At 32.2% G+C, this 25787-nt stretch overlaps 1 protein-coding gene and 1 pseudogene across 5 annotated transcripts; both read right to left on the bottom strand.

Moving 5' to 3' along the window:
* Positions 1-662: 662 nt before the first annotated feature.
* On the bottom strand, positions 663-2486 carry LOC120070143 (aspartyl protease family protein 2 pseudogene; annotated as a pseudogene). The gene has a single exon (XR_016524870.1). The product of XR_016524870.1 is annotated as an aspartyl protease family protein 2 pseudogene (transcript).
* A 9246-nt stretch (positions 2487-11732) lies between these two features.
* Positions 11733-22839, bottom strand: LOC120083001 (Transcription factor jumonji (jmjC) domain-containing protein). 4 transcript variants are annotated; one of them, XM_090310468.1, is made up of 17 exons: positions 22080-22839; positions 21700-21827; positions 21463-21556; positions 21209-21341; positions 21052-21115; positions 19970-20085; positions 19344-19885; positions 18898-19227; positions 18094-18268; positions 17528-18015; positions 17371-17443; positions 17213-17298; positions 16796-16915; positions 15129-15204; positions 13598-14623; positions 12744-12831; positions 11733-12174 (listed from the first exon to the last, which is right to left on the bottom strand). In XM_090310468.1, exons 1-14 carry the CDS (start codon positions 22566-22568, stop codon positions 15130-15132), a joined length of 2913 nt encoding a protein of 970 aa, XP_090166594.1. In that variant the 5' UTR covers positions 22569-22839; the 3' UTR covers positions 11733-12174; positions 12744-12831; positions 13598-14623; position 15129. The 4 variants fall into 4 exon arrangements, with proteins under 4 accessions (XP_090166594.1, XP_038894401.1, XP_038894411.1 ...); XM_039038473.2 differs by having other exon boundaries at positions 19344-20085; XM_039038483.2 differs by having other exon boundaries at positions 17528-18268.
* Between the last annotated feature and the right edge of the window lie 2948 nt (positions 22840-25787).

Genomic DNA, 25787 nt, shown 5'->3' with positions numbered 1-25787 from the left:
TTAAGGATAAGTATCAATTTACACTTTTAAATTTTGGAATTATATCAATTTATACTTTAAACTAATAATTGTATTTATCGAAATCGTGAACTTTCATAAATATATCAATTTAAACTTCAAACTAATAATGATATCAATTTAAACTTTAAAATTTCACAAGTATTTTTTTTAATACATTTATGAAAGTTTAGATTTTAAGTTGATATACCTATAAAAATTTAGAGATATAAATTCATATTTGTCATTGTTTTTAAGTTTTAAAAAGTATACATTTTTTTTATCTTTTCTAAATTAAGAAAAGTGTTAATTTTTAACCAAATTTTTTGAACAAGAGCACATATTTAAAATCACTATTTCTAGTTGTCACTTTCAAGAACTTAAAAGATAGATTACAAACTCATAAGAAAATATAGTGTTTGAAAAAAAATAACTGTTAAAAAAGAAAATCATAGTCCAAATAATGACTAACATATAATTCAAATACTAAAATATGTACATTAAAAAGAACATATTAAAGGCACACATAATTCAGAAACCAAAAAGAATTTGAACAATTCTTATTATTTATGTTTATGACATTTATGTTTTTAAGAAATTAATATATAAAATAACCGACACTCCAAATAGATAATATAATTAAATAAGCAAAGGAAAAGAGATAATTGGAATGAAAAAAGTAAGTCAATTAAAATAGTAAAAGTTAAACGACACCGTTCGAGTCTATTATGCACTCCTTTTTCTTTCTACCTTTTTTCTTTTTCTTTCTTTTTTATTATCACGTCTGAAAAAAGGAAGAAGGGTTTTAGGACAGACGGCGGCGGAGGAATTTTCCCGGCAACCGCATTACGTTGGTCCGATGAAATTAGGCGCAACCACGAGGAGAAAATCCGACCCGAGAACTCGCCAAATCGTACACCACCCGAAATCCTTGCTGCTGAATGTTGCCGATAATCGATAGCCCACTGGTCGTTCCGGCGAAGGCGAAGCAGAATCGGCCGCTGCCGTCGACAGGGATCAGATAATTGGACGCCGGTAACGATACATCAGCGCCTCTGAAATGCAGCACAACCGTCGGGACCTTCACCGTCGTCTTCCCGGAAAGATCGTAGCAAGTATCGAAAAGAGAAAACTCCGGCGCCGATTTCAAACTCGATGCTCCGGCACGGAAGGCATCGCGCAGAGCAATGTACGCTGGTCGGTTCAACCGAGTAACAGAAGTACCACAATCGATGATTACTCCACCATTACCGGTCGGATCGAGCTTGAAATGTGAAGCGGAGATGCCGGAGACGGGCGTGCCTCCGACGCTGATTCCAAGCAGTTCAACGTAGTAAAACGTATCCAACCTAGGGTTTGTGAGGAGAGGAGTGAACCGGGCGGTTCGAGAGACAGCGGCGTTACCGAAGACGACGGAGGACGGTTTGGAAGAGGCGGACCGGTCCACCAAACAGTAAGAGAATTTCTGATTGAAAGTCCGACCGGTTTGCGACGGAAACGACAACCCTCCACGGCCAAGACCTAAAAGCCCAGCCGCACCAACGAACAAGCCTTCATTATCGTGGCCACAACCTAGGGCTACGCGCTCCACTTTAGTCCGCCGGAAGGTTAGGGTTTCGGTGACGAACTCGCCGGTGGTGTATGAACCGTCGCCGTAAGAAACTTGGTAGAGACACGTCTGACGCTGGTTGCATCCCGGAGATTCAAGCCGACGGCACAGCGGCGTCCTGCAGAGGACCTTGGCGAAGGATCCAGACTTAACCGGGTTGAAAACAGGGTCAGTCTGAGAGTAGCAATTCTTACAAGGAGCACACTGTAGCCAAACGATGTCACTGCCGGTGTCGAGCACCATGTAAACATACTTGGGTGGCGTGCCGACGCCGATGCGCGTGAAGTACTCGCCGCTGCCCTGAGCGAGTCCCGAGATGACGGAGCTACTGAACCCGGTCCCACTGGTTTGGCTCACATTTTGAGATGAATCATGGAGTGAACTCAGCTTCTTGACTCGGAGAGCATCCCTTTGAAGGCGGAGGTGGAAGAGCTCCTCCGGCGTTCGGTTGAGAGACAGAGCGTCCAAATGGTGGAGGTGCAGTGTTAAGCCGAGGTCCGATTCGGTGGTGTCGGAGGAGATGAAAGACTCAGAATCGGAGGGTAAGAAGGAAGGTGAGGAAGGAAGAGAGGTGGGAATTAGGGTTTGGAAATCGGAGATGGCGGTGGAGAGAGAAAGAAGAGTGAGAAGGAAGAAGATAAAGGAGAACAGTTTGGTCATTGCTTCCATTTTTTGTTAGAAAGAAAGACAGAGATACAATTTGTTCAGAGCTCAGACACTATAAATAAGGGAGAAGCATAAGAAATTAAAGTGGTGGAGTTTGACATCTGTGTTATTTTATTTTATTTTTTTCCTTTTTTGTTGGGATTTTATTTCTTATCAATTTCATATGTAATAAAATATTATTTTTTCTTAAGAAAAATAAATAAACATATTTGGAGGAAAGAACGAGATTTGAACATAATGGTAGCAAGCTTCTACTATCACTTTCATATTTCATATATTATTAAAAAAAAAAAATTGATGAATAAATGTAAATGACTTATTCCAATTCAAATTCTCAATTTTTTCTTTTGTCATCTTTGTTTGTTTATGTTAAATTGTTTAATTTGTTTAATTGGCTTCTTTATTATGCTACTACTTCAACCAAAATTTAAGAAATGGAGTGTTTAAAATATAATGACACAAAATGAACATAACCAGAATTTGAAGTTTTTAATTGCATGATCAGAAGTTATAGATCCAGTAAATTTAGGTTTAAATCTTATTTTAGTCTTTTAATTTTAAATTTTATTCTAATTTTTTTAAAAAATATATTTATTTTAGTTCCAACTATTAAAATTATGTTAACTATTCAACAAAATTTGAGGGAACTTTTATTTTTGAATGACGATGCTCTACATGTATTGAGCAAGATGTATGTGAAATAAAATGTCAACAACCAATACACCAAATGTTGAAAGACAAAAATTTTGAACTAAAATTGTTTTTAAATTATCTCGTTTTGCCACCTTATTCAAAATTGAAAATTTAGATTTTTTTAGCGTAGTTAACTAATTTGGTAACTTAGTCATTCAAAAATAGAAATCACCTCACCATTTTGAGTTAATAAAATCTTAATATAACAAATACCAAAATAAACAATTTTTAAATGTTTAAGGAATAAAACGAACAATTTTAAAAGTTTATGGATCAAAATAAATAATATTCAAAGTTTAAACACTAAAAGGGATATTTTTAAAGTTTAGAGACCAAAATAGAATATTATTCAAAGTTCTGAGACCAAATAAGTTTACAGGATTAATTTGAAATGTCGTTTTCAAATATAGAAAAATGAACCAGAATATTTACAAATATAGCAAAATTTTACTGTCAATCTGCAACGGTGATAGATTACTATTTGTATGTATCTATGTCATGATACATACAAATAGTAATCTATCATAGATAAATTGTGATATTTTGCTATTATTTGTAAATATTTTCAGCAATTTTATCATTTAAAATAATTTTTCTAATTTTAACTTATTTTCTATTTTTATCATTTACTTTTGAGAATTGTCTATTGTTTTTTTCAAAAAAAAAAAAAAAAAAGTCAATAGGAGTATAACTAAATTAGTTGGGTAACTCTACTACTCTATTCTAATGGTGGCATCAAATATTATACTTTTTATAATAAAATATTATACCTATTTTTTGGGGAAAATATATATATATATATATTATTTTATTTTTATTTTTTTTTGAAAAGGGGAAAATATTATACCCAATTCAACTATAATCTTGTCGAAATTTTGATGATTGTAACGAGTGAGTTGGAATCTTTGCTCTTCCTTTTTTCGTAATATTCTAATGAATTTAAATTTAAATAAATTTATTAGGAAAATAATAATGATGATGATAAATTGACAATATAAAAATAAAGAAAAGAGAAAAAGTGATGGGGGTGGAAGCAATAAAGCAAAAAATGGGAAAGATATTCATTATTGGGGGAAGTGCTTATGACTGAGGCGAAAGGGAGTCAGCAGTTTTTGCGAAATGACAGAAATGCCCTTCCATGGTTAATTCTATTTACGATATACCCCATTACTCTCTATCCCTCTTCTATTTATAGTTTTTTTTAACCTATTGCTCTTTTATTGCTGATAGTTGACGTATAGTATTTATTGTTTTGTTCATTTTTCAATATAATTTGTTGTTTTTATTTAATGTTTGGTTGTTAACTACCAATTTTTTTCCAAAAAAAAAAATATATATATTGTTAATTATTATAAATTTGAGGAGCACGATGATACAGATGTCAATAAAATATAATATAACAAAATAATATATATTTTATATAATCTAATACTCTTAAAAAAATACAATATATTAACTTCCCTCATGGAAACATCATTTGAGATCTCCAAGTCGCCACATTCCAATGTAATGCACCAATTTTTCAAAGAAGTTAATGACTTTGTAAATAAGTCCCCCAGTTATCCTTTAAATAAATTTGTTGTATAGTGATGTCACAATTTTCTTCAAGATCATGAGTGTGGAAAAACTCTGGTGAAATATGTTTTGTTATATCTCCTTTAATATATCCTTCTTTGATTTGGGATATGTTGTTGTATTGTCTTCGTATAATATTGTTGGGAGATTTTTACTAGAAGACAAACCACGTATTTCATGAATGTGTTGAGTCATTGATCTTAGCCAAACACATTCTCGACTAACATCATTAATTGCAAGAATTTCAGCATGATTTGAGGAAGTGACTGTTATGGTCTATTTCACCGATCGCCATGATATAACAATTCTTCCCCATGTGAATAGATAACCTGTTTAAAATTTGTCTCATTAAAATGACAATCAGCAAATCGTGTAAATACATCACCCGTCAGGGGTTCAAAATATTTTATAATTGATATAGAATCATATTCAATATATATTCCTAACCTCCTTTGAGGACCCAATCGTAGTACGTTGTGGTAAAACAATTGGAACATATATTACACATCCAAAAAATCTCAGATGCGAAATATTTGGCTCATGGCCATAAACTAATTGTAATGGCGAGTAATTGTGATGAGCTATTGGCCTAATATGTATAAGTGATACTGTATGCAAAATAGCATATCCCCTAATAGATGTAGGAAGCTTAGCTCTCATAATCAATGGTCTAGTAATTAACTGCAAACGTTTTATTAATGATTCTGCTAAACCACTTTTTGTATATGAACATGAGTTACAAGATATTCAACACTTATCCCAATTGATATATAATAATTATCAAAAGCTTGGAAGGTAAATTCCCTAGCATTGTCAAGACAAATGTTCTTAATTGTATAATCAGGAAATTGTGTTCTTAATTTAATTATTTGAGCAAGTAATCATGCAAATGCAAGATTTCGACTTGATAATAAGCACACATGTAAACATCTGCTGGATGTGTCTATTAATACCATAAAATATCTAAATGGTCCACTTGGTGGGTAAATAAGTCCACATATATCATCATGAATTCGTTCTAAAAATACAAATAATTCGATCCTCACTTTAGCTAGTGATGATCTAATTATCATTTTTTTTCTTGAGAGCAAGCATGGCATGATAATTCATTAGATTGAAGAATCTTATGGCTCTTCAATGAATGTCCATTTGAATTCTCAATAATTCTACTCATTATTATACATCCTGGATAACCCAATTTGTCATGCCAAATTGTAAATATATTCCACTAGATAAAATAATATTTGTTTTTCCAAAGCCTTCAATCAGGTTTGCAGAACCCGATCTCGTATTGACTTTTGTTTCCAGCATTGTCAATTTGAAAAAATACTTTATACTTGTAAGTATTGTATGTGTAGTTGCACTGTCACCCAGACATAGATCTACTTTACTCATTTTTTAGTCACCCAACATATGAAAATGATCCACGTTGCTTCATTAAAAGAAAATAATTATAATAAGAAAAACAATATTTGAAATATACAAAGATTAACATCTACTAAGAGAAGAGAAGAAAAAAAACATGAAGATGAAAAAAGGAAAAAAAAAAAAAACAATACTAAATCTAGATATTTTCAAAGTCAAATGAAACATTTGATGTTCCATCAATTCTGCCAATTTTTTCTTCAAGAGATTCAAAGAAGTCTGTTACATCTAAATTTGTCATATGAGATGGATCAAATATGTCACTATCCTGGTATGCAAATTTTACTTCCACATTTTTCTCTTTTTCCTTCAAGGAGGCTTGATAGAGAAACTAAGTGTTTTAACGTACAACAGGTACATAACTAATATCCAGTCATTCGGAATCGAAAACATTTATTTTCAACACTTTTTAAACTATTATCCTGTGGATTTTTTCCTTTATGATCATTATTTTGTGTGGTTCTTTTGAAATTTGAATGATTTGAACGACCGCCACGAAAATATATAATTGTTTCTTCCTTTGCCATGGTCACGACCTCGACCTCGACCTCGACCACGACCTCGACTACGATTATTATTAAAATTTACAGCATTAACTTCAAGGAGTGGTGTCGTTCCAGTTGGTCAAGATTCATTTTTTTTTTTTTTATCAATAATTTGTTGTTTTATTTGGCCACTAGAAAACATGAAATTAATTCAGAACACTGTTTAAAACCTTTCTCTCGATATTACTGCTACAGAAGCATATTCGAGACATGAAATGTAAATGTCTTTTATAACATATCAGCATTAGTAATTTTCTCTCCGCATAATAACAATTTCAAACTGATTTTAAATAATGAGGAGCTGTAATCACTTATTGATTTGAAATCTTATAGCATCAAATGCATCCACTCATAACAAGCTTTAGGAAGAATAATTGTTTTTTTTTTATGATTATACATCTCTTTCAAATTTTTATAATATGCTCCATTTTCAATCCCTTGTGGAGATGATGACGAAAGAAAATCATAGTTTTTTCTTTGTCCTGACTGGATGTTGTATTTCCTTCTTTAATAGTCTCTTCAAGATTCATAGCATCCACCTGGATCTCGGCATCAAGCACCCATGACAAATAATTATTGTCGTTAATATCAAGGGCGGCAAATTCTTATTTTGTGAGATTTTTCATGGCAGCATTATCATAAAATATTGTATTTATGTTAGAAATTAATATATATTTAATATTCAAAATAACATTAAATTTATTAATTATAATGAAGAGGGAAAATCGATATACCTTTAGGACTACCTTTAGTGAGAGAAAATGACAAGAACTCAGGCAGATAACGTGTTGTGAATTTGAGGAGCACAACGGAAAAACAGATGTCAATAAAATGTAATATTAAAATAAATAAATATTAAACTAAATTAAACATATATATATATAATAAAATAAATAACAAAATAACAAATTATGAATTTCTCCACTTTTTCCAAACTTTTGGAATTTGCCCAATGTATGTCTTTGAAAACCTACCAAATATCAGTATTTACAGGCAATTTGACAAGTGAGAGATGAATTACATGAACACTAATAATGAGTATTTACAAGACACACGGACAACATTTTGAAAAAATAGGGACATGACACATAGTCAGTGAACACTAAGCATGAACATCTAATGGACATTTATTTTCTATAATATGTATAATACACCTATATTGTATTTATTGGTTTGTTTATTTTTCATTTTCAATATGATATTTATTGTTTTAGTTTAGATCTTATTTTGATCTTTGAAGTTTGAAACGTGTTATATTTTGGTCATTAAACATTCAAAAATCTTTATTTTAGTCCCTTAACTTTTAAGAAGTGTTCACTTTAGTTCATGCCATTGTGATTCATGTTTACTTTGGTTCCAGTTATTATGATTCTATTAACTCTTAAACATAATGGTGAGATTGTTTGTATTTTTTGATGGCTAGATTGTTTGTATATTTTAAATGTTAACATAATCTAAACTGTAGGGATAAAAATAAATACTCTATAAATACTTTTTAAAAATTTAGAGAGTAAAATAAATATTTTTAAAAGTTTAAGATCTAAAATAAAATAATGTTGAAAGTTCAAGAAGTAAAATTGAATTTAAACACATTGTTTTATGGAATGTTTACTACATCATTCAACTCAATTCCCAATTCCCATGTCCCATTTTTACATTTTCTTTTTAATTTTTCTAAAAGAAAATAATGTAAAAGGTAAGAGAAAGATGCCCTAAAAAAGGTATCTTCGTTTAGGTGATACTGATGTGGGTAAAGAAAATAAATAAATATTTATGTTATTTGCCTCTTCTTAAAAAGACGAGTACCATTTTCAAAAAAGATAATTTATTTTAAATTATTTACTTAAATATTTATTTTAGGTTAAATAACAATTTTAATCCTCAAATTAAGTTTTTGTTTATTTAATCTTTGAAAAGTGTCTAATATGTTTTTAAAATTTTAATCTCGTGTCTAAAAATTTCAAATTTTTAATTATATGTTTAATAAATCATTGATAAATTAGAAATTTTTAAAAGTTTAATTAATTAGCTATATATAAATTTAAACTTTATGGAGTACATTATTAGCTTTATCATTCCAAAACTAGAAATAAAGTACATTATTTATCAATATTGCCTATAACATATATGCTTCAATCATGTCCAAGTTCTTTATTGCAATGCTCCAACCATGGTTAAAATTAACTAACCCTATTTCGAAGGCTGTGAATTGGGTAACTGAGCCCTACATTGTGCACTACCTAGAGTTATCTAGGATAAATTCTTAAAGAAAAAGTTTAGTATAGATTTAAAATTAATTTAATTACTCTACTTCCAACTTTAGTTCATTTTTTTAACATCAAAATGTCTATTTTCACTTAGTCTATAGTTTTAAAAAGTTTGTTTAGATAACAAAATGGTAATTTTGAACATACAAAATAGATAAATATAAAATATAGAAACCAACACTAACATTTTAAAAATATATACCAAACTAAACCAAATTTAAACTTTAAAACATGAATTTTGCGCAAGTTGAATGAATGCATAAATACTAAGGGGCTGTTTGGGGGGCCAACATGAGATGGTATATCCCCACATCTTATATCATCTCAGCGCCCCAAACAGCCCCTAATACATAAAATATCTTATTTCTAATATTCATACATTTTTCTAATCACTCATAAACATTTTTAATGAGGATCATTCTTATTAATTTTTAGTTTGAAAAAAAAAAAGTGAATCAATATTTTTTAGTATAACACATGGAGTAGGTAAATTTGAATCATTGATTTCAAAGAAAGAATATATGTTGATTACCACTAAGTTTTGTTCAGTACAATATTTAAAATAGACTCGAGACAATAAGATCTTTATTTATGTTGGACGACATGATGTATCATATTTATATTAACTTAATATCATATTCTAATATTGTCAATATAATTGCAAATGCATTCACTTGATGAAATAAATTCAAATTACATCTAAATGGCTAACTTAAAAGATCATTTTTAAGTCTATTAAACTATTTCTCTCTCTTCATTCTATCTATCCTAAGTATAACTGAAAACAATTATTTTTATTGATATGAATCGTTTTTTTTTTTTTTTTGGTAAAATCAAAAGGTAAAACGGACAATATCATATAAATGTAAAGATATGTGTAGCGAGTTTCGTGTCCTTATCATATTTATACCTAACTAAAAACAATAAAGATAAAAATGAAAGAAAAAGAGAATTATAAGTCTCATTTTCCTTTTGTCATTATCACTTCATCACAAATAAGCCTCCTCTCTTTTGACAAGAAAACAACAAGAGAGAGAGTAAAATCCTGCAAAAATTAAGGGCATGTGAAGGTTGGTGAACATTCACCAATATGAAAGCAAGAAAGAAAAACTACCTAACAAAGGGATCTAATTAATGTGACTTTGAGGCTTCTATAGCTCAAAAAATTGAAAATTTTAAGCTTGCATAACCTATATTTATAACTCTCGTTTGGATTGACTCGAGAAAAAAATATTTTCCAAAAAATTCATTTTGATTTAAACATTTTTGATAAAAAATTATTTTAAATATATAATACTTGAAAGCTATTTTAAGTAGTTGTCAAATATTTCAATTTCTTCCAAAAAAAAAACTTATTTTTTAAAATAAAACACGTGAAAATGTAATCAAAAGACCATACATAAGAATAAATTCTAAAAATTTAGTTTATTTGCAATTTCATTTTATCAAATTCATATATGTCGATCAAAATATAGATAGATCCAAAGAAATGCATGGAAGCCGTCTTCTAAATGTTAGTATAACTTGACTCGGGAAACCCTTGAGATGCTCATGATTTCATTGATACAAAGTTATCCAAACATGAAAAGAAAGAGGAGACAAATTAAAAGCTTGGGAAAGCTTCAAATTATTGCATCACGACATTCTTGTTCTTGTCATCTATAAATTAAATTAAATGTTTCTCTTTCCTTCCCATTCTCATAAATACATCCAATACAACTTCCACACTAAATTCTAATAAGAACTCAATAAATTTTCTGATCTATAAAAGAAATTAAACCTGTAGAGGAAGGTCTTTGGGATCACTTTAATTACCAGATATGTTATTAAATGACAATGTGGGCTATTCCTAAACTATATTGTATAATAAAGACATCACGAGGCATTAAAATAATTCAGTAATCTGTTTGTTAAACATTGTATAATTTAATTTAAATGATCAATCAATAAAATAATGAAAATTAAAGAAAAGGTTAATAAGTTGCTAATTGTTGACAAATTTTCTTCTGAAATCTTGGGATCATTGCTGCTGCAGGAAGAGACTAGAGAGTAGAATAAAGATTGTTGTAATATTGGGTCAAAGTTCACATGCAGTACTTTGTTTGTGGGGCCAATTATGACTAGTTAATTAAAGTTTTATTTTTGCCCTTTATTTCACAAGATGTTAAAAATGCCAAACTCAACCCATCTTTTTTTTTTTTTTTTTTCAAAATGAAATAATTTAATGAGAAAACTACAAAAGAAAAAGGAAATGTTATTATAATATAGAAGACTTGAGGTTTCTAAGGAACTCATAGATAGGAACAGAGGTAGAAGTCAACTATGGTTAAACTAATTATTAATAATAATGTTTTGAAGATTGAAGTTATTTGGATATGTGTCTGTGTGTGTACAAATATAGTTAAAATGTCTGTGCTTTTGCCAAATATTATATATAAGATCTGTTTGAAATGATTAGAAAAAAAGTATTTTTATTTTTTTATTTAAACTATTTTGATGCACTTTAAATTTAAATATATTTTGAAAGTGTTTCAAAAACTATTTTGAATGATGGCAAAACACTTCAATTTTTTTAAAACGATTTATTTTCAAAATTAAATATTTAAAAAAGTTAAACCAGACATAATCTTAATCTCTATGGTTAATTTTTCTATAACGTTGGTGTCTATTAATCTTCTCTCTACAAAAATTTTGAAAACTTAGGTTCTCGTCTTTTCATAAATAAGATTTATTATTATTATTGTTTGATTTTCATTTTATAAACTTTTTAACAAATCATGCCAGTATTCTTTGGTTTTCATTTTATGAACTTTTTAGGAAATATGAATGAAAAGTTTTGATTTTTGTGCTGGAAAAAACAGTGTCATCACCAAAAAGGCCCCTGCTAGACAACGCATTGGACAAAAAATAAAGTGAAAAGTAAAGATAGTATGAAAGTGATGATTGATCAAATAATTTTAAGAACCAGAGCTGTGTTACATAAAAACCATAACTTAGCATAAATTTCGTTTGATAATCATTTTATTTCCATTTCACCTAGAAGTATTGCATCTTATTTCATTGGGAGATGAGTTTTTCCCCATCATCAAAACAGGCCTATATACTAAAGTCTAGATGTCGTAGTAAAATGTAGAGGACTACCAACAATTGCTTGCTTCACCGTATGCAGAAACTATCCTATGAGAAGCAAAATTTAACCCATTCTGCATGTTTTAAGATGCAATTTTAGAAGAGAAGCCACCAAAATTTTCTATCAAACCTTTACATTGTCCAATGACGTTGAACAAAAATGGTGTTAGAACACGGTCCGATCACTTTGCATCCATGATCCGTGTGTCGAGTAAACAAGATGGATTCCTCTTCAAGTTCTTCCACGCCACTATCAATTTAAGTTATGCTGCAAAAAGCATAAAATAATTTAATTCATGTAAGATGTTTGACGTCATTAGTATTAACAACGCACCAGAACAATCAAATTACTAGTGAAAACAAAAATTGTGAACTATTTAAAATGCAAAGTAGTAAACTATACATCTTAAACCTTCATTGTATCCCTATCTATGATGACACTTCTCTATTCGACACTCCCCATGAAATGAGCACACATTATTTAGTAGTAGAAATACATATAAACAGCCTAACAGCGCAAGAATGAGATAGACACAAACTATCTGAATCCAATAACGTTTTTTTTATCCTAGAAGCTCTCGAGTATCACTTGTAACATAGACAAGGGATAGGAGGTTTTACATTCAAAAGGAGGATATGATGATGGGACACACCTACACAGTTGGTAATAATTTGCATTATGATTAAGAGAAATAAAGGCCTTTATTGAATAATTAAGGTTGAAGTTTTTTCAAGTATAAAAAATTTGGATGACCAAAATCATTATGTGGAAACATGATTCCTCTATGATTAATAATAATAAGGATAGAGAAGCCAACAGGTTCGTCATTTCTTAACCTTGTAGAATTCTTAGTTTAAGAATGTAGCGGTTTGAGCACTCCTTAACACTGCCAACCTTCTACTACCCTCGCCTCGAACTCAAAACCTGAAATTCAAAGGCATGCGAGTAAAACTCAACAACGTACTTCTTCATTTCAGTAAACTTGATAATGGATTATGAATTACAGTTTAATTTAGGAAGAAACAAAATAACATCAAGAATTAAATCGTTAAATAGAGAAATAGATCCTACCCCAACCACTTACGGTAAGGAGCAATAGGCTATCTGTACAATCTTAATCTTGGAATAAGTTTTTGAAGGTTAAATTATAAATTTGGAATTTGTGGTTTGGGCTTAGTTTAAAATTTCAATTTAGGCTCAATGAACTTAGATTCAATTTGGTCCATATGATTTTCCAATTTTCAATTTAGTTCTTATAGTTTTGTTAGGTTTCACAAAGCAATCTCTTAACCATTTAACCATTTTTAACCCTCAAAAACCTTTTTACTAAGCCCTGAATTCTAATACTGTCAACTATCAGTACGAAAAGTAAAAAAATATGTCACATATTTAAATATGACAGCCAATATAGATATAGGACATTTGTGAGGTACGACTTATCAATAGTAACTAAATTGGAACTTTGAAACCCATAGAGAACAAACTGAAACTTGGCCCAAATCATAGAAACCAACTAGAAACTTTTAAAATCATAACAACCAAATTGAAACTTCGAAAACCATTGGGGCCATATTCATAATTTGACCGTTCTTTAATAAGTCAAAAATAACACATCATATGACCTGACACTCTAGAGCCTATTCATAAATTTTGTCTTCGATATTATTTTTAAGAGCGTCGAGAAGTTTACCTTCCTACACAATGAGGCAGTATGATCATTAGTTGTGGTAGTTGAAACTTGCTGAGAAGATCGGAATAAAGAAGCAGTTTGTCCAATGAGTTTTTGTTGTAAACCGATCAACCCTTTATTGAACAAGTTGCTTGTGCTCTATCTTACTATATCTTCTGCGGGAGAATGTGCTAATCGATGTGCTTTTTCTTTCAATCTTAAGGACCCTAGCTGGTCTCCGAATTGGTTGGTTTGCCATGGATTTCTCAACATATTTCCTTGGAGTAGTTGGTTTTCTTGCAATATCCATACTACAATTTCCCTTTTCAATGGCAGTTTTTGAGTACCTTTTTGACAAGAGGTTCAAGAAACTAAGCTGGATTATCCATAGTTACAAGAACCTTGAAGAATGGTCCCTCTACTCAAATCTAAGAGGGGATGCCGAAGCTGAGGAAGTCCCCGACATTAATTTTTTCCGACTATTCCCTGCTAACTTCAGCCAATACTTCTCTGATGTTTAGGTAGAGGCTTGACAACCGAGATCTCTACCAAATCGCATCTAGGTCTCCTAAGGCATAGAGAAAATTTTCCTTTTGCATCGACATTTGAACATTTTCATTCACAGTTCACACAAAGATCAAGTTGTTACCACGGCAATGAAAAAAACTGTAGTAAGCTTCTACAGTATTCCATGGCCATTAATCATGAAGCCTCCATTCTACTTCAAATGATCCGGTGTTCTAAAGTTCGAGAAAGCTCTTTATCAGCATCCACATTTCTTCTGCTGTCTAATAAAGAAGGGAATTTTTGCCAGTTTATTCATTAGCTAAAATATTAGCTTTCTATTTTCAGCCTTCCACAACTTCTTGAATAAGAGAGAGCCGACTTCAAAGTTGCTCCATAGATATCCTCACCTTTCCACATATAAACATTATGACGGGCTACCAACACTGCAGGTAATTTTGCCAACTGAGCGTGTGGCTCGTATCTGGGAGGATTGAAGCGTCTATTTTTCCCGTGTTACTCAAAAAGAAACTGGAAGGATTTCTGCAATTTATTCCAAGACCATGACATTAGTTGGCTTTTTGGCCATGATTGAACCAGACACCCAAAGATCCACATAATCAGGATTATAATGAAATATCAAGAACAGAGAAGAAGATTATGATGTATTGATTTCAGCATCCCTAAAATAAAGCAGAGGCCACGTATAAAGGAAGAAGCAACTCTAATAAACAGACACATGTCACAATATGATGGGGTTTGGTATAGATACTAAAAGAACTGAGAAAACAGAAAAAAAAAAAAAAAAAAAAAAGCCAGAATAATAAAAATTTAAGCACACTCACGAACTATAAATCACAAAAAGAAGCAAAAGGTAAACAGGTAATTCCGTAGACTACTTCCGTGTATCCCAATGGAATGATTCACCAGAATCAGAAAGAGCTAGGCAATGAATCGGTAAGATGAGATGTTTAAAACTTAAAAATCATCATAGTGAACCGCAATTTCAAGAATCAAAATCCCATACATCATCAGGAATGAAACAAACCTCAGTCAAGCTTTAACAGCAGTTCTCTGATCTCTCTAATAGCAGAACTTGCAGCATAAAGTGTCATCTTTTTAACCTGCCAATGGAGAAAATGCAAATAGCTAAAGGAGCAAAAAAGTGACCATAAATTAATTAGATGCCAAAATAAGAATTATTTGTGGATCAGACATTTTTCTTTACATCTCAAATTCAACCTACATACGATACATCCCCTCCTTTCCACCATCTCATTTTTCATCATGATAATATTTGGTTTCACAAAGAACCATACTGACTCTTGATGAGGCAAATTAATATTATTCCTAATCACATGAGTTGTAGAAACTTTTAGGCGCAATGCAATTTGACAGAGGTGTAAGCCTCTTTTATGGCCTCTTTAAGGTTAAATGGAGGTGTAAGTCTCAAGGCTACTAGGCCTCGATGCGTAAGTCTGGTGTAAGCCTCTTTTATGGCCTCTTTTATGGCCTCTTTAAGGTTAAATGGAGGTGTAAGTCTCAAGGCTACTAGGCCTCGATGCGTAAGTCTGGTGTAAGCCTCTTTTATGGCCTCTTTAAGGTTAAATGGAGGTGTAAGTCTCAAGGCTACTAGGCCTCGAGGCGTAAGTCTAAATAGCCTTTTAAAACATTCTATTAGTTATTCATACATGGTATCTTATTTCCTTCATCATCATTTCAACCTCCAAACTGATGAAGGTGAACTATGCCATATCAATCTTACTTAGTGCATTTATGGGTTGTCAAAAAATATTATTATTATTATTATTATTATGGTTTGTCCAATTACAATAGGGAACAATTTTGAAATAGAATTTCACCCAAGGTTGGGGTAAAGTTGCGGTCCTGCGGATACACTATCCCAACAAACCATTCCCTCAAAATGCATGCTTCTTTCAAAACATCACAAAGTAGGTGGCACTAGCGATCAATCTTCATATGGCTCCTGTCGTGTGATCTAACTGAGAATCCAGAGTCCAAACTCTATACGATGTTTACATCCTTGACTCATGGTGGACTACCGTATACAGGTTAATTATTGCTCACCCATCTCACCCATCTCACCCAATCCTGGATTACCTTTTGAGTTTCTTCCGATGGGATTTTTGACAACTACGCAAGTTTTTTAATGAACTTATAAATGATTATTTCGAGTTTTTTTCCCAATGAATGAATTGGGGCATCAAAAGACTGGTGAAGAAAACTCTGGCTGTTACTTCCAGCCCTTCCAATTCCAAGCATATTTAGGACAATTTTACCATGACTTCATCGAAGGCCCATCCAAGTCCTGAGGTTTTCATTCTACTCTAGTGATAGTAAACCATCTAAGTAAGAGAATCTTTACCTTTTACACAATTTTTTTAGTTCAAACAGAAGACAAACAACTAGGAAATATCTACAGATAGTCAAAGATACCTAACAACTAGGAGTGGCTACATATACCGAACACCTGGAATATAAAATAATTCTAGTTCATATAACAACAAAACTATCTCAAACAGAACTCAAGATCCTTGACTGATAAACAAAGAAGAATCAATTTGAATGTGATTTCTTAAATTCTTAATTGGAGTACACTCAAATAAATGGCAAGTTCAAATGCAAAGCTCCTTCAAATAAAGATACAACCAACTTATGAAAACCGGAAAATTAAGTAGTGAAAAATAAAGGTACCTCCAATTTATCTTCCTTAGCTCTATGTGGTTTTGGGAGGGAACGGAACTCCTCTGTTAACCGAAAGCATTCTTCCACATTCTCCGGGGATACAAAGTCCAGAGCTACTTTTATGCACGACTGATTGGAAATTCGAAACATGTAGAATTAAACAAAACTTGAAAAAAAAAAAAACAATTAAAGGAGAGCAAAATATGAGATTAAGTCAAATACATAACTGGCTTGTCTAAACGAAGGACCCAAAATTCTAAAGTTATTTTTATAAAAGCAGCATATCCAGACAACTCCAATCTCCCCTCATCATTCCAACATTTTCAATTGTCTTTTTCATTCAGTTCAATCAACTATCAAGCAAAATTATAGCACTACAAAAATGTTGACAAAAATCTAAATAGAAGGTAGCTAGCTAGTCAATACCTGTCTATTTCGAACTTGATGAGGGCATCCTGCTGGAATGAAAACTGCCTCACCAATGAATTGTTCAAATGTCCAGGGTTCAACACCTACATATAAATCTAGAAATTAAAATAACTATACATATAGGTAGAACAGTGGGATAAGGAAAGAAAAGTTACCAAACTCCTTCTTCAGCTGCTTCTTGTGTTTTGCATTAAAGAAAATGGTCTGATCATGAATTGGATGAACAAGCTGTAGAAAGCACAAAATGAATGCAATAAATCTCCTGAACAGAGCATCTTAATGAAGCTAACACTAAGCAAAGCAAGTACTTACAGAATTTACAGGTTTGCACTTTATATGACGAAATTCCTTCTGGTGCTTTTCTAAGTACCCGACTATCTTGGGAACATCCTGCCTACGGAAAATGTCCCAAACAGCTCCACCAGTAGCAACCTCCATTTTTTCATCATCTACTAAATGACCATCTGCCCCATTCATAATTGAATCTTTTGATCCTAGATCATTAACTTCATTACACATTGAGGCTTTTTCTGAATCATAAGTTTCATGATGAATTTTACCAGTATCATTAGAAGATTGACCACAGTGCTGACTGGGGGAACATTCAATAACTACTTTCTGAGCAGTCTTAGGTCCATTTGGACAAGAGATATCAGCCGAAGAACCAGTACTACACATATCTACAGATAAATTTCTGATAGTAACATCCGTTAAATTGGAAGAGTTATATTCATGTTCGTCAAATTGTTCTCTGCTCTGCGACTTTGATTCTCCTATTGGTTTTTCAGTCATAGATGGATCTGCATTTGCACATTTGACAGGTTTTGTAACTCCTTTTCTAAAAGTTGCATCTAAACCCATCAAGCACGACTTCTGACCTGCAACTTGATTTTGTTTACTTTCAGAATCCCTTATTGTATCATCAGATGTACTTTTTATTCCACCATATAGTTCAGAACGATCTTCAGCAGCAAAACGTTTTTGCCTCTTTTCAATGAAAGCACGTTGCCAGGTCTTAATATTAACTTTACTTGTATGAGTCAGTACATTTACCTTTACCAAAGTTATTGTAACGGTAAGCAATGCTGAGCAAAAACATTAGATGCAATAAAAAAACACTATCAGCAGAGAATGATATACTTGGAGATGCAGTATGATATTTTCTCATGCAGGCAAAGAATATACAAAACCAGATTCTTCAAATTTAAAATCTGACTGGCAGGCTCATAAATAATGAGATGTTTGCTAAATATCTCATGTTTATGCATTTATTAATCAACAATCACCCATCGATTAATTACATATCAGAAAATTTTCAGATTATAATATACTGTATATCTAAAGAAAAGTTCAAAAGGAAGAACAATTTTAAAGGATTTCTCCCCCACGCTTTTTCCAAGCACTTTGATAAACTAAAAATCTGTGTTCCTACTCCTGATCGCCCATTTACTTAATATTTATTTAATTAATTTCATGAAAGGGTACAAGATGGGGAAAAGAAAAAAAAAAGAAGCTAAGGTATTCATAAATCCACCTACACCACTAGTTATGCAAAAAATGAGTTTGTTTCCCTTTTATTTTTATGCGTGTGTGTATGTGGCTTATCAACAAAATAAGCGGAAAAAATATCTATATGAAGGTGGAAAAAAGATATGGCTGGAATGGAATGACTAAAAAATTACCGCATCAGACATATCACAGTGAAGCTTTGTTACAGAGTCACCTCTGCTCAGCTCCTCCTGAAATCCATATGCAATATAAGTTTTGGGTCCCATATCGGGCTTCAGTGAGCCTTCAGGAAGTTTGGTAGCAAGATTCAGAAGACCATATTTTGGGTGGGTATATTCGCTGAAAGGAAGTCCTGCAATAAATTCGGCACAATGCCTAGGCAAACGCTCCTCAAATGAAGTTGATGAAGGCCAATCCTTTAGCTTCAACATTTCTGGCCATCCATTTCTGTGCATACGGCCTTCTAAGTAACCCACAAAAAACTGGTGGATATTTATCTCTACCTACAAATAATGATATGTAAACAACATGTACTACTACTACTAGAACTTAGAAGGATATAATAAAATTATACACACTTCCTTTACCATTATAACTTGAATGCAATTTGATAACTAACCTCACACCAATCCAAGCAATCAATGGCTTTCACACTGCATGTCTCCTCTTTGAACTTCACATTCGCACCTGTTTGTCTAAAAGCTCTCCACATAACCATAGGTTCCCAACTAAGACCGGATGTTTTGTCAAGAACATTTCTGACAATAACAGGTTCACCTTTCATCCAGTGGCTTCGAAAATGGTTAACATCGCCATCCACTATATCTTCAGCATTTGGGGAGTATAAGAAGTTGTCGTGACTATTTTCCCTGAAAGCTGCTTGTCTGACTTCATTACTATTAAGACAGCATGATGAACAGCCTTCAGAAGAACAAGTATCAGGTACTGTGTAATCACTTGTAAGCCCCTCTGCTCCTTCAATTAACTTTGTAGCCCAATCAGCTTTAAGGGAACGTCTCAACTCCAAACTTGCAATCCCACAACCCCCATGTTCTTTTGGAGGACATGGTATGCTACCATCAGGATTCGCACTCCAAACCTGGGAACTAGATGACATGCCACCTACAGAAGTCTTAGATGTGGATGTCCGACACTCTCTTCCTGCCATCACATTGATGCACTTATGATGTCGTTGACTAGAAAATTTATTTCTAAAAACTTTGCAATAAATATTTGTTTCTCTACCTTCAGAATGGAAACTTTCCCTCAACTCTTTACAGCAGCTAAGACAGAGATCGTAAGAACAGTTTGGGTTGAAGCAGCTTCTGTAAAAATTGAAGATCGAAGTGTTGCAATTGTCGCTGTCAAATAAAAACATGTTTTTCTGAGGGAGAGAAAGAAAGTATGCATTTTCCAGTATGTATGGATGCATTTTGAAAAACTGCATATTCTTAATTTCGAGAGAATAAGAATATGCTGTTGTACACAAATACAGAGGAGAAAGACCCATTACAACATGAAGAAAAAGAATAACGATAATAAAGACAACTTAAACAAATACTTATAAATATTAGAAATGCTAACATGTATCCGCATACATTTATGTGTGTATGTGTTTGGGAGATAGAGAACAAAGTAAACCTAAAACAGGGCTCACATGTAAGATGTGTTCATAAGAATTATTTAAACGTAAACAACAACTCTACAGGTACAATAAATAAAATATTTCACCACAAAAACAAATCTTTATATGCCCTCTTTTTTTTCCATCTTTTTTCTTTTGGATAAAAGTTCCTTTAAAAGCGATGAGAAATGGGGTTGACAAGAATCAACACACCAGTGTAAATGAGATTGTAAAATGACAAGGTCTCAAAATTACATCAAGCTTTTCAGTACAATTGATTACAACAAAACTATTAAGACTGTTCATAATCATTAACGTCATCCTTGAAAATGATCCTCTTGATGTTCATAATCCTTTAATACAGTTGAGACTCCACTGCTCATCTGTCAATTCAGTTGGACACTTATGCCTTCTGGGCTGTATTGAACATCACCCAACACAACGAGTTTGGCTATAGAGGTTTTGATCTTATTACATTACAACTAGGTCAAATCCAAGGGGTCTTCAGGTTTCAAGTTCGTAAGTAGAAATGTAATGAATTATGTTAATTAATAGGTAACAGAACTTATGCCTTCTGGGCTGTATTGAATTTAAGGACCCCCTCAATACACCCCCCTCCCTCGCCCCCGCCCCCAGACAATATCTAGATTCAAGTGGTTGCGGCAATATTGTAATATTAACAACAATAAGTTTGAAAATATACCAATACATGCGCTCTGATTGAACCAGTTTGATTCTTTTTACATCCACTTCTTTCAATTGAGCACCTGAAACCCACAAAGATGTAGATTGGTTATTTAGTAACAAAGTCCAGAAATGAAGTTTATTTTCTCAAAACCAGATTGTTTAAAGCAATATACCCTGTATATTGCCTTCAACCTCTAGTTCATAACTCTGTTCCCTTTGAATATGCCTGAGAATAGGCAGAACCTTGTGTAGCAAGAATTTTAATCGCTCTACTTTTACACTTGCATCCAATTCTTTAGGAGCAAACTGTCAATACAAAACGATATACTAGGATAAAACAACCACAAAAATTGGGTAATTGTGCATCAACGACTACCCAACTTCAAGTTACTGGAAAACGAGGGTACAAGGTAAAAGAAACTGTTACCTCAACAAACTCTCTTAAGCAAGCCTTGCAATTACAGTGACCACGGCAACATGGACATGCATTCTCAACATCCTCCCTTGTTTTATCAGGGTACCTGTTTCAGAAAAAACCATTTTCAAGAATTTTTCCTTGACAACCAAAAATGGCTGAAACTAAAAGCAAGCAACCCTACAATTATGTTTGATTTGACCCATCTAACTGCAGAAGACACGAGCTAAAATTAATCAGTGTTCTTACCATCGTTCAATACACTTATAGCAGAACCGTTTTCTTTGGCAATTTGAACAAAAGATAACCCCACTTGTATCACTCCGCAGACACTGATGACACATCAAACTCCCACCGTTCTTTTTATTTGGCAAATCCTGCACGTGAACGTCCATTTTAAAACAAACCAGCAACAGCCTTTCACAACTTATAGTAGTTGAACTCTGATTGAAGACTAAAAATTCATTCACTAATCACCATACTACGGAGCAGCATTTTTCATCACACAACTGAATAGAACAACACCTTACATTCAACTTTCATACAAGGAGTAGAACATTCTTTAGAAACAATTTATGGAAGCGACGTTTAAAACGAGCGGATAAATAAGTATCGAGCTCTGAATTTACCGTCTCGGCCGATTTTCCATTCGTTACAACATGAATTCTCTTTCGCTTCGCAGACGTGCCATGCCTTTTCGCAGAATCCGCCCTATCCTTGCCGTTACTCAATTTGGAAGCCGTGAATTCAGATTTTCCTGAATCTATAGCGATTGTAACCTCCTTTAAAGGAATGTTCTCTCTATCACAATTAGAGAGGTGCATTTTCTGCTTCCTCACCATATTTCCATTCCGCTTTAGCTCATCCTGACTCTCTTCCCCTTGCGATCCAAATCGTGGTCTCACCTCCTCCTCCGTAACTCTACTACCCCCGGAATAGAAACTTCTATCACCAGAATTCCGCACCTTTTTCAAACTTTGCTTCATGAGTTGGATCAAGTGCCTCTCACAGTAAGATTTCCCAGGCGAGGCCAACTCCTTGCAGCGCCACCGAGCACCGTCGTTACGCTTGCAGCGGAGAGCGTCCGATGAGTCCATATCCATATCGGAATGCAACATGGTTCCCGGCAGGGATCATGAATTGAACAGCAATTCTATTAGAAAAAAAGAATCAAGAGAGTAATGATCGTTATTCAGTTAAGGAAGCGAGATCTGTATGCAGGGGAAAGGACTGCGATTGCATTGGTGAATGAAGAATATGAATGATGATTCATTCAAAACTTGCCAGGAAGAAGGACGGGATAGGCTAGGAAAGTGGGAGAATTAACATGGCAATGAGAAAATACGTAAATGCGGGAAGGGGATCTGGCGGTAATTAAGCGCTCCGTTCGGTTCCGTTTTGTGGAATGAATTAATCTCATGCAAAGGTGATTTGAGGTTCGATTCTTTCACCTCACATTTTAATTACAATACCTTTTCAAAAAAAAATAAATCACATATATGATGTAATCTTTTGAGACAGTTTTCTTTTTTTTTTTTAATGTTTAAATCCTAATATCCTTCTATATTTCTAACTAATTAAATAAATAATATGCTATATTTTAAATTAACTAAAAATATATACATTTACACGAATAAAAAATTACTTTTTTTTAAAAAAAGATAATTTAATCTTCCTTGATAAAATGGATAAAAATATGTTCGTATCTATCAATGATAGAAACTTGATGCAATATGATAGACGTGGATAGAAATCTATCTATATCTATTAATATTTCTTTTTACTATTTCTATGAATAGTTTGACACTTTTTAAAAATTAAACCGATTTTCATTATTTCGAATTTCATTCATAATGAGTAAACGCACCATAAATTTCTCGCGATTTTCGCTGAAATTGCATAGAGAAGGGAAAACAACACATCATTTATAAGATTGCATTGAACATTTTTGTACAAAATATTCGAATAAGTTCTTTTAAAAACAAGTCGCAAGTTCATTGGTTGTATTTATATTTTCAGTTAAAAATCTCAAATTCTTCTTTTAACTTTTTATTATATTCCTTTTAGATATGTTTCATTTTGGTAATTATCTTAGTTTTCTTTTCAACACATTTATTCTTTAGAAAAAAAATGATTTCACATTAACAGTAGATAAGTCACTTGTTAGTAAGTATTTATGGAGATAGAGGATTGAATATGTGACTAAGAGGGAGTATGTGTCAATTATTAAACTAAGGATGAGCATGATAGACCAAAAAAACTGAGTCGACCGATCGAATCAAAGTCAGTCGATTGGAGAAGGAGAAGGGTGGGTCAGTGTCGGTTTGGGACAATTACAAATCGAAAAGTTCCAAAAGAATTTTCAAAGAATAAAATCAACCAAATTGACCGACTTTTACTCCTAGACAATCGAGGTCAGTTTGACCATTTGCTAAACCGACTATAGTCGGTTTTATGGTGGTTCGGTCATAAAATCGACTTTGACCAACCGATACTCACCCTTAATCACAACAACGTGTGGAAGTTAAATAAATTAAAACAATCATATAATATGGAAAAATAACTATAATGGTTATTTTTTTCTGAAGTTCTTAAACTAATATCGATATTTTAAAAGTTTAGAGGCTAAAGTTTAACAAATATGAAACTTATAGGACTAAAATTTACAGTTTGAAAGGTCAATGACCAAAATATAATAAATTTAAAATATAGGAACTAAGAATTAAACACAGATTTTCAAAAGTGTTATTAATGAATTTTTTTAATAAAAAATATAAACTTTTAATTTCTATATCTATAATTTTTTTTTTTTTTTTGGAAAAGCCTATAATATTATTTGTGACATCTTACTTATTATGGATGAAATTAGACATAGTAGAATACACCAAGCCCCATCTAGATGTGCCCCGATTATGCTAGCTACCCTAATTAGGATAAAATTTTAATCAAGTTTAATTAGGAAAAGATTTTTGTTTAATTTCATATTTAGTTTTAAATATTTTACAAAAGACAAAATTAATTTAATGGATGCTTCAACTTTGAAATGTCAACAGTAACAATTTTTATAATTAATTACATTAAAACAAAAAATATATATATCGATTTTAAATCAAATTGATGAGATTCTCTTGTCTCATTCAATTTGAATATATGCAAAAATATCTTTGGCCCCACACCAATATTTAAAAATAAAATACCTATATCTATAAAGAGAGAGAATTTGAGGGCTAGCTCCTAGCCTAGAGAGGCCTAAGTGAGCTGGATTAACCTTCTTTTAATAAAGAGTAAAATATGATTTTTTTTTAAAAAAAAAATATATCACCTTTAAAAAAATATTTATAAATATGGAAGCATTCATTAATTTTTGAATTTTTTCTAATTTTCAGTTTCGTTCTCCTTTATCTTATTACACACATTCTTCTTTCTTTATTATTTTTTATTATTTTTAGTTTCTTCTTTTTAATTTTTTTTATTTTCTTTCCTTTATTCGATTTTTACTTCTTCACTTTTTTTTTTTTTTTAATTTTCTTTTCCTTCTCTGATTTTTGCTTCCATTTTTTGCCTCTTCCTTTTTTTTTTACAAGAATTATGAGGCCGAGTTTCATATCCAAATCTTGAAAACACCCAATTCAGAAGTGACTTAACACCAAGAAGTCAATTATCGAGTTTGATTATTATAACGAAACATTAAATATAAATAGAAAATGAAAATGAATTTGAAAGAAACTATTTTTTTAGTCCGCAGATTTACACCATTTTTAGAAAAAAATCTTAAAAGTTTGAAATAAGAAACGAAAATAGTTATTAAACAATTTTATTTCTCAAAAAATGAGAAATGCGAACGATATCAAACAAGCAAATAGTTTTTATTATTTTTTTGTAGGACTTTAAGAGTAAGTCTATCATAAATAAACTTGAAAAAATGGCATAGATGACCCAAAATGAAGGGCACAAATTGAAATATTTGTGTATTTGTGTACTGTAATCTTTGTTTACAAAATCAAACGAAGAAGGGTTTGGTTTGGTTTTTCGTTGTTTTTATGGAAGTGCCCTTGAGAGTTATAAAAAAGAAAAGGGACCGTACGAATACTTGGAAGGGACAAGGAAATGGACAATAAGGTGGTCACTAGCTATCATTGATAGAAGCTACCACTGATAGTACATTATCGGTGATAGAAGCTAACACAGATAGCACGTTATCGATGATAAAAGCTACCATTAATAACACGTTATCGATGATAGAAGCTGAAGGAACTCTATGAGGAGAGAATCGTGAGCAAAAGTAAGATTGTTCCAATTTTCATTTTTCATTGAATATAAGTTTTACAGTTAAACAA

The sequence above is a fragment of the Benincasa hispida genome, chromosome 1 (genome assembly GCF_027475165.1).
Source record: "Benincasa hispida cultivar pf3 chromosome 1, pf3_genome.v1.1, whole genome shotgun sequence".
Classification (NCBI taxonomy): domain Eukaryota; kingdom Viridiplantae; phylum Streptophyta; class Magnoliopsida; order Cucurbitales; family Cucurbitaceae; genus Benincasa; species Benincasa hispida.
This window is presented reverse-complemented; position numbering and strand designations above follow the sequence as displayed.

What these genes read in the sequence shown, in the direction of transcription:
- LOC120083001 (XM_039038463.2), bottom strand. Translation starts at nt 22,568, where the DNA reads ATGTTGCATTCCGATATGGATATGGACTCATCGGACGCTCTCCGCTGC. An exon ending in TATAAGTGTATTGAACGATG is followed by an intron (nt 21,557 to 21,699) that starts GTAAGAACACTG and finishes TTTCTGAAACAG; the next exon opens with GTACCCTGATAAAACAAGGG. An exon ending in CAATCAGAGCGCATGTATTG is followed by an intron (nt 20,086 to 21,051) that starts GTATATTTTCAA and finishes TTTATTTGACAG; the next exon opens with CGACAATTGCAACACTTCGA.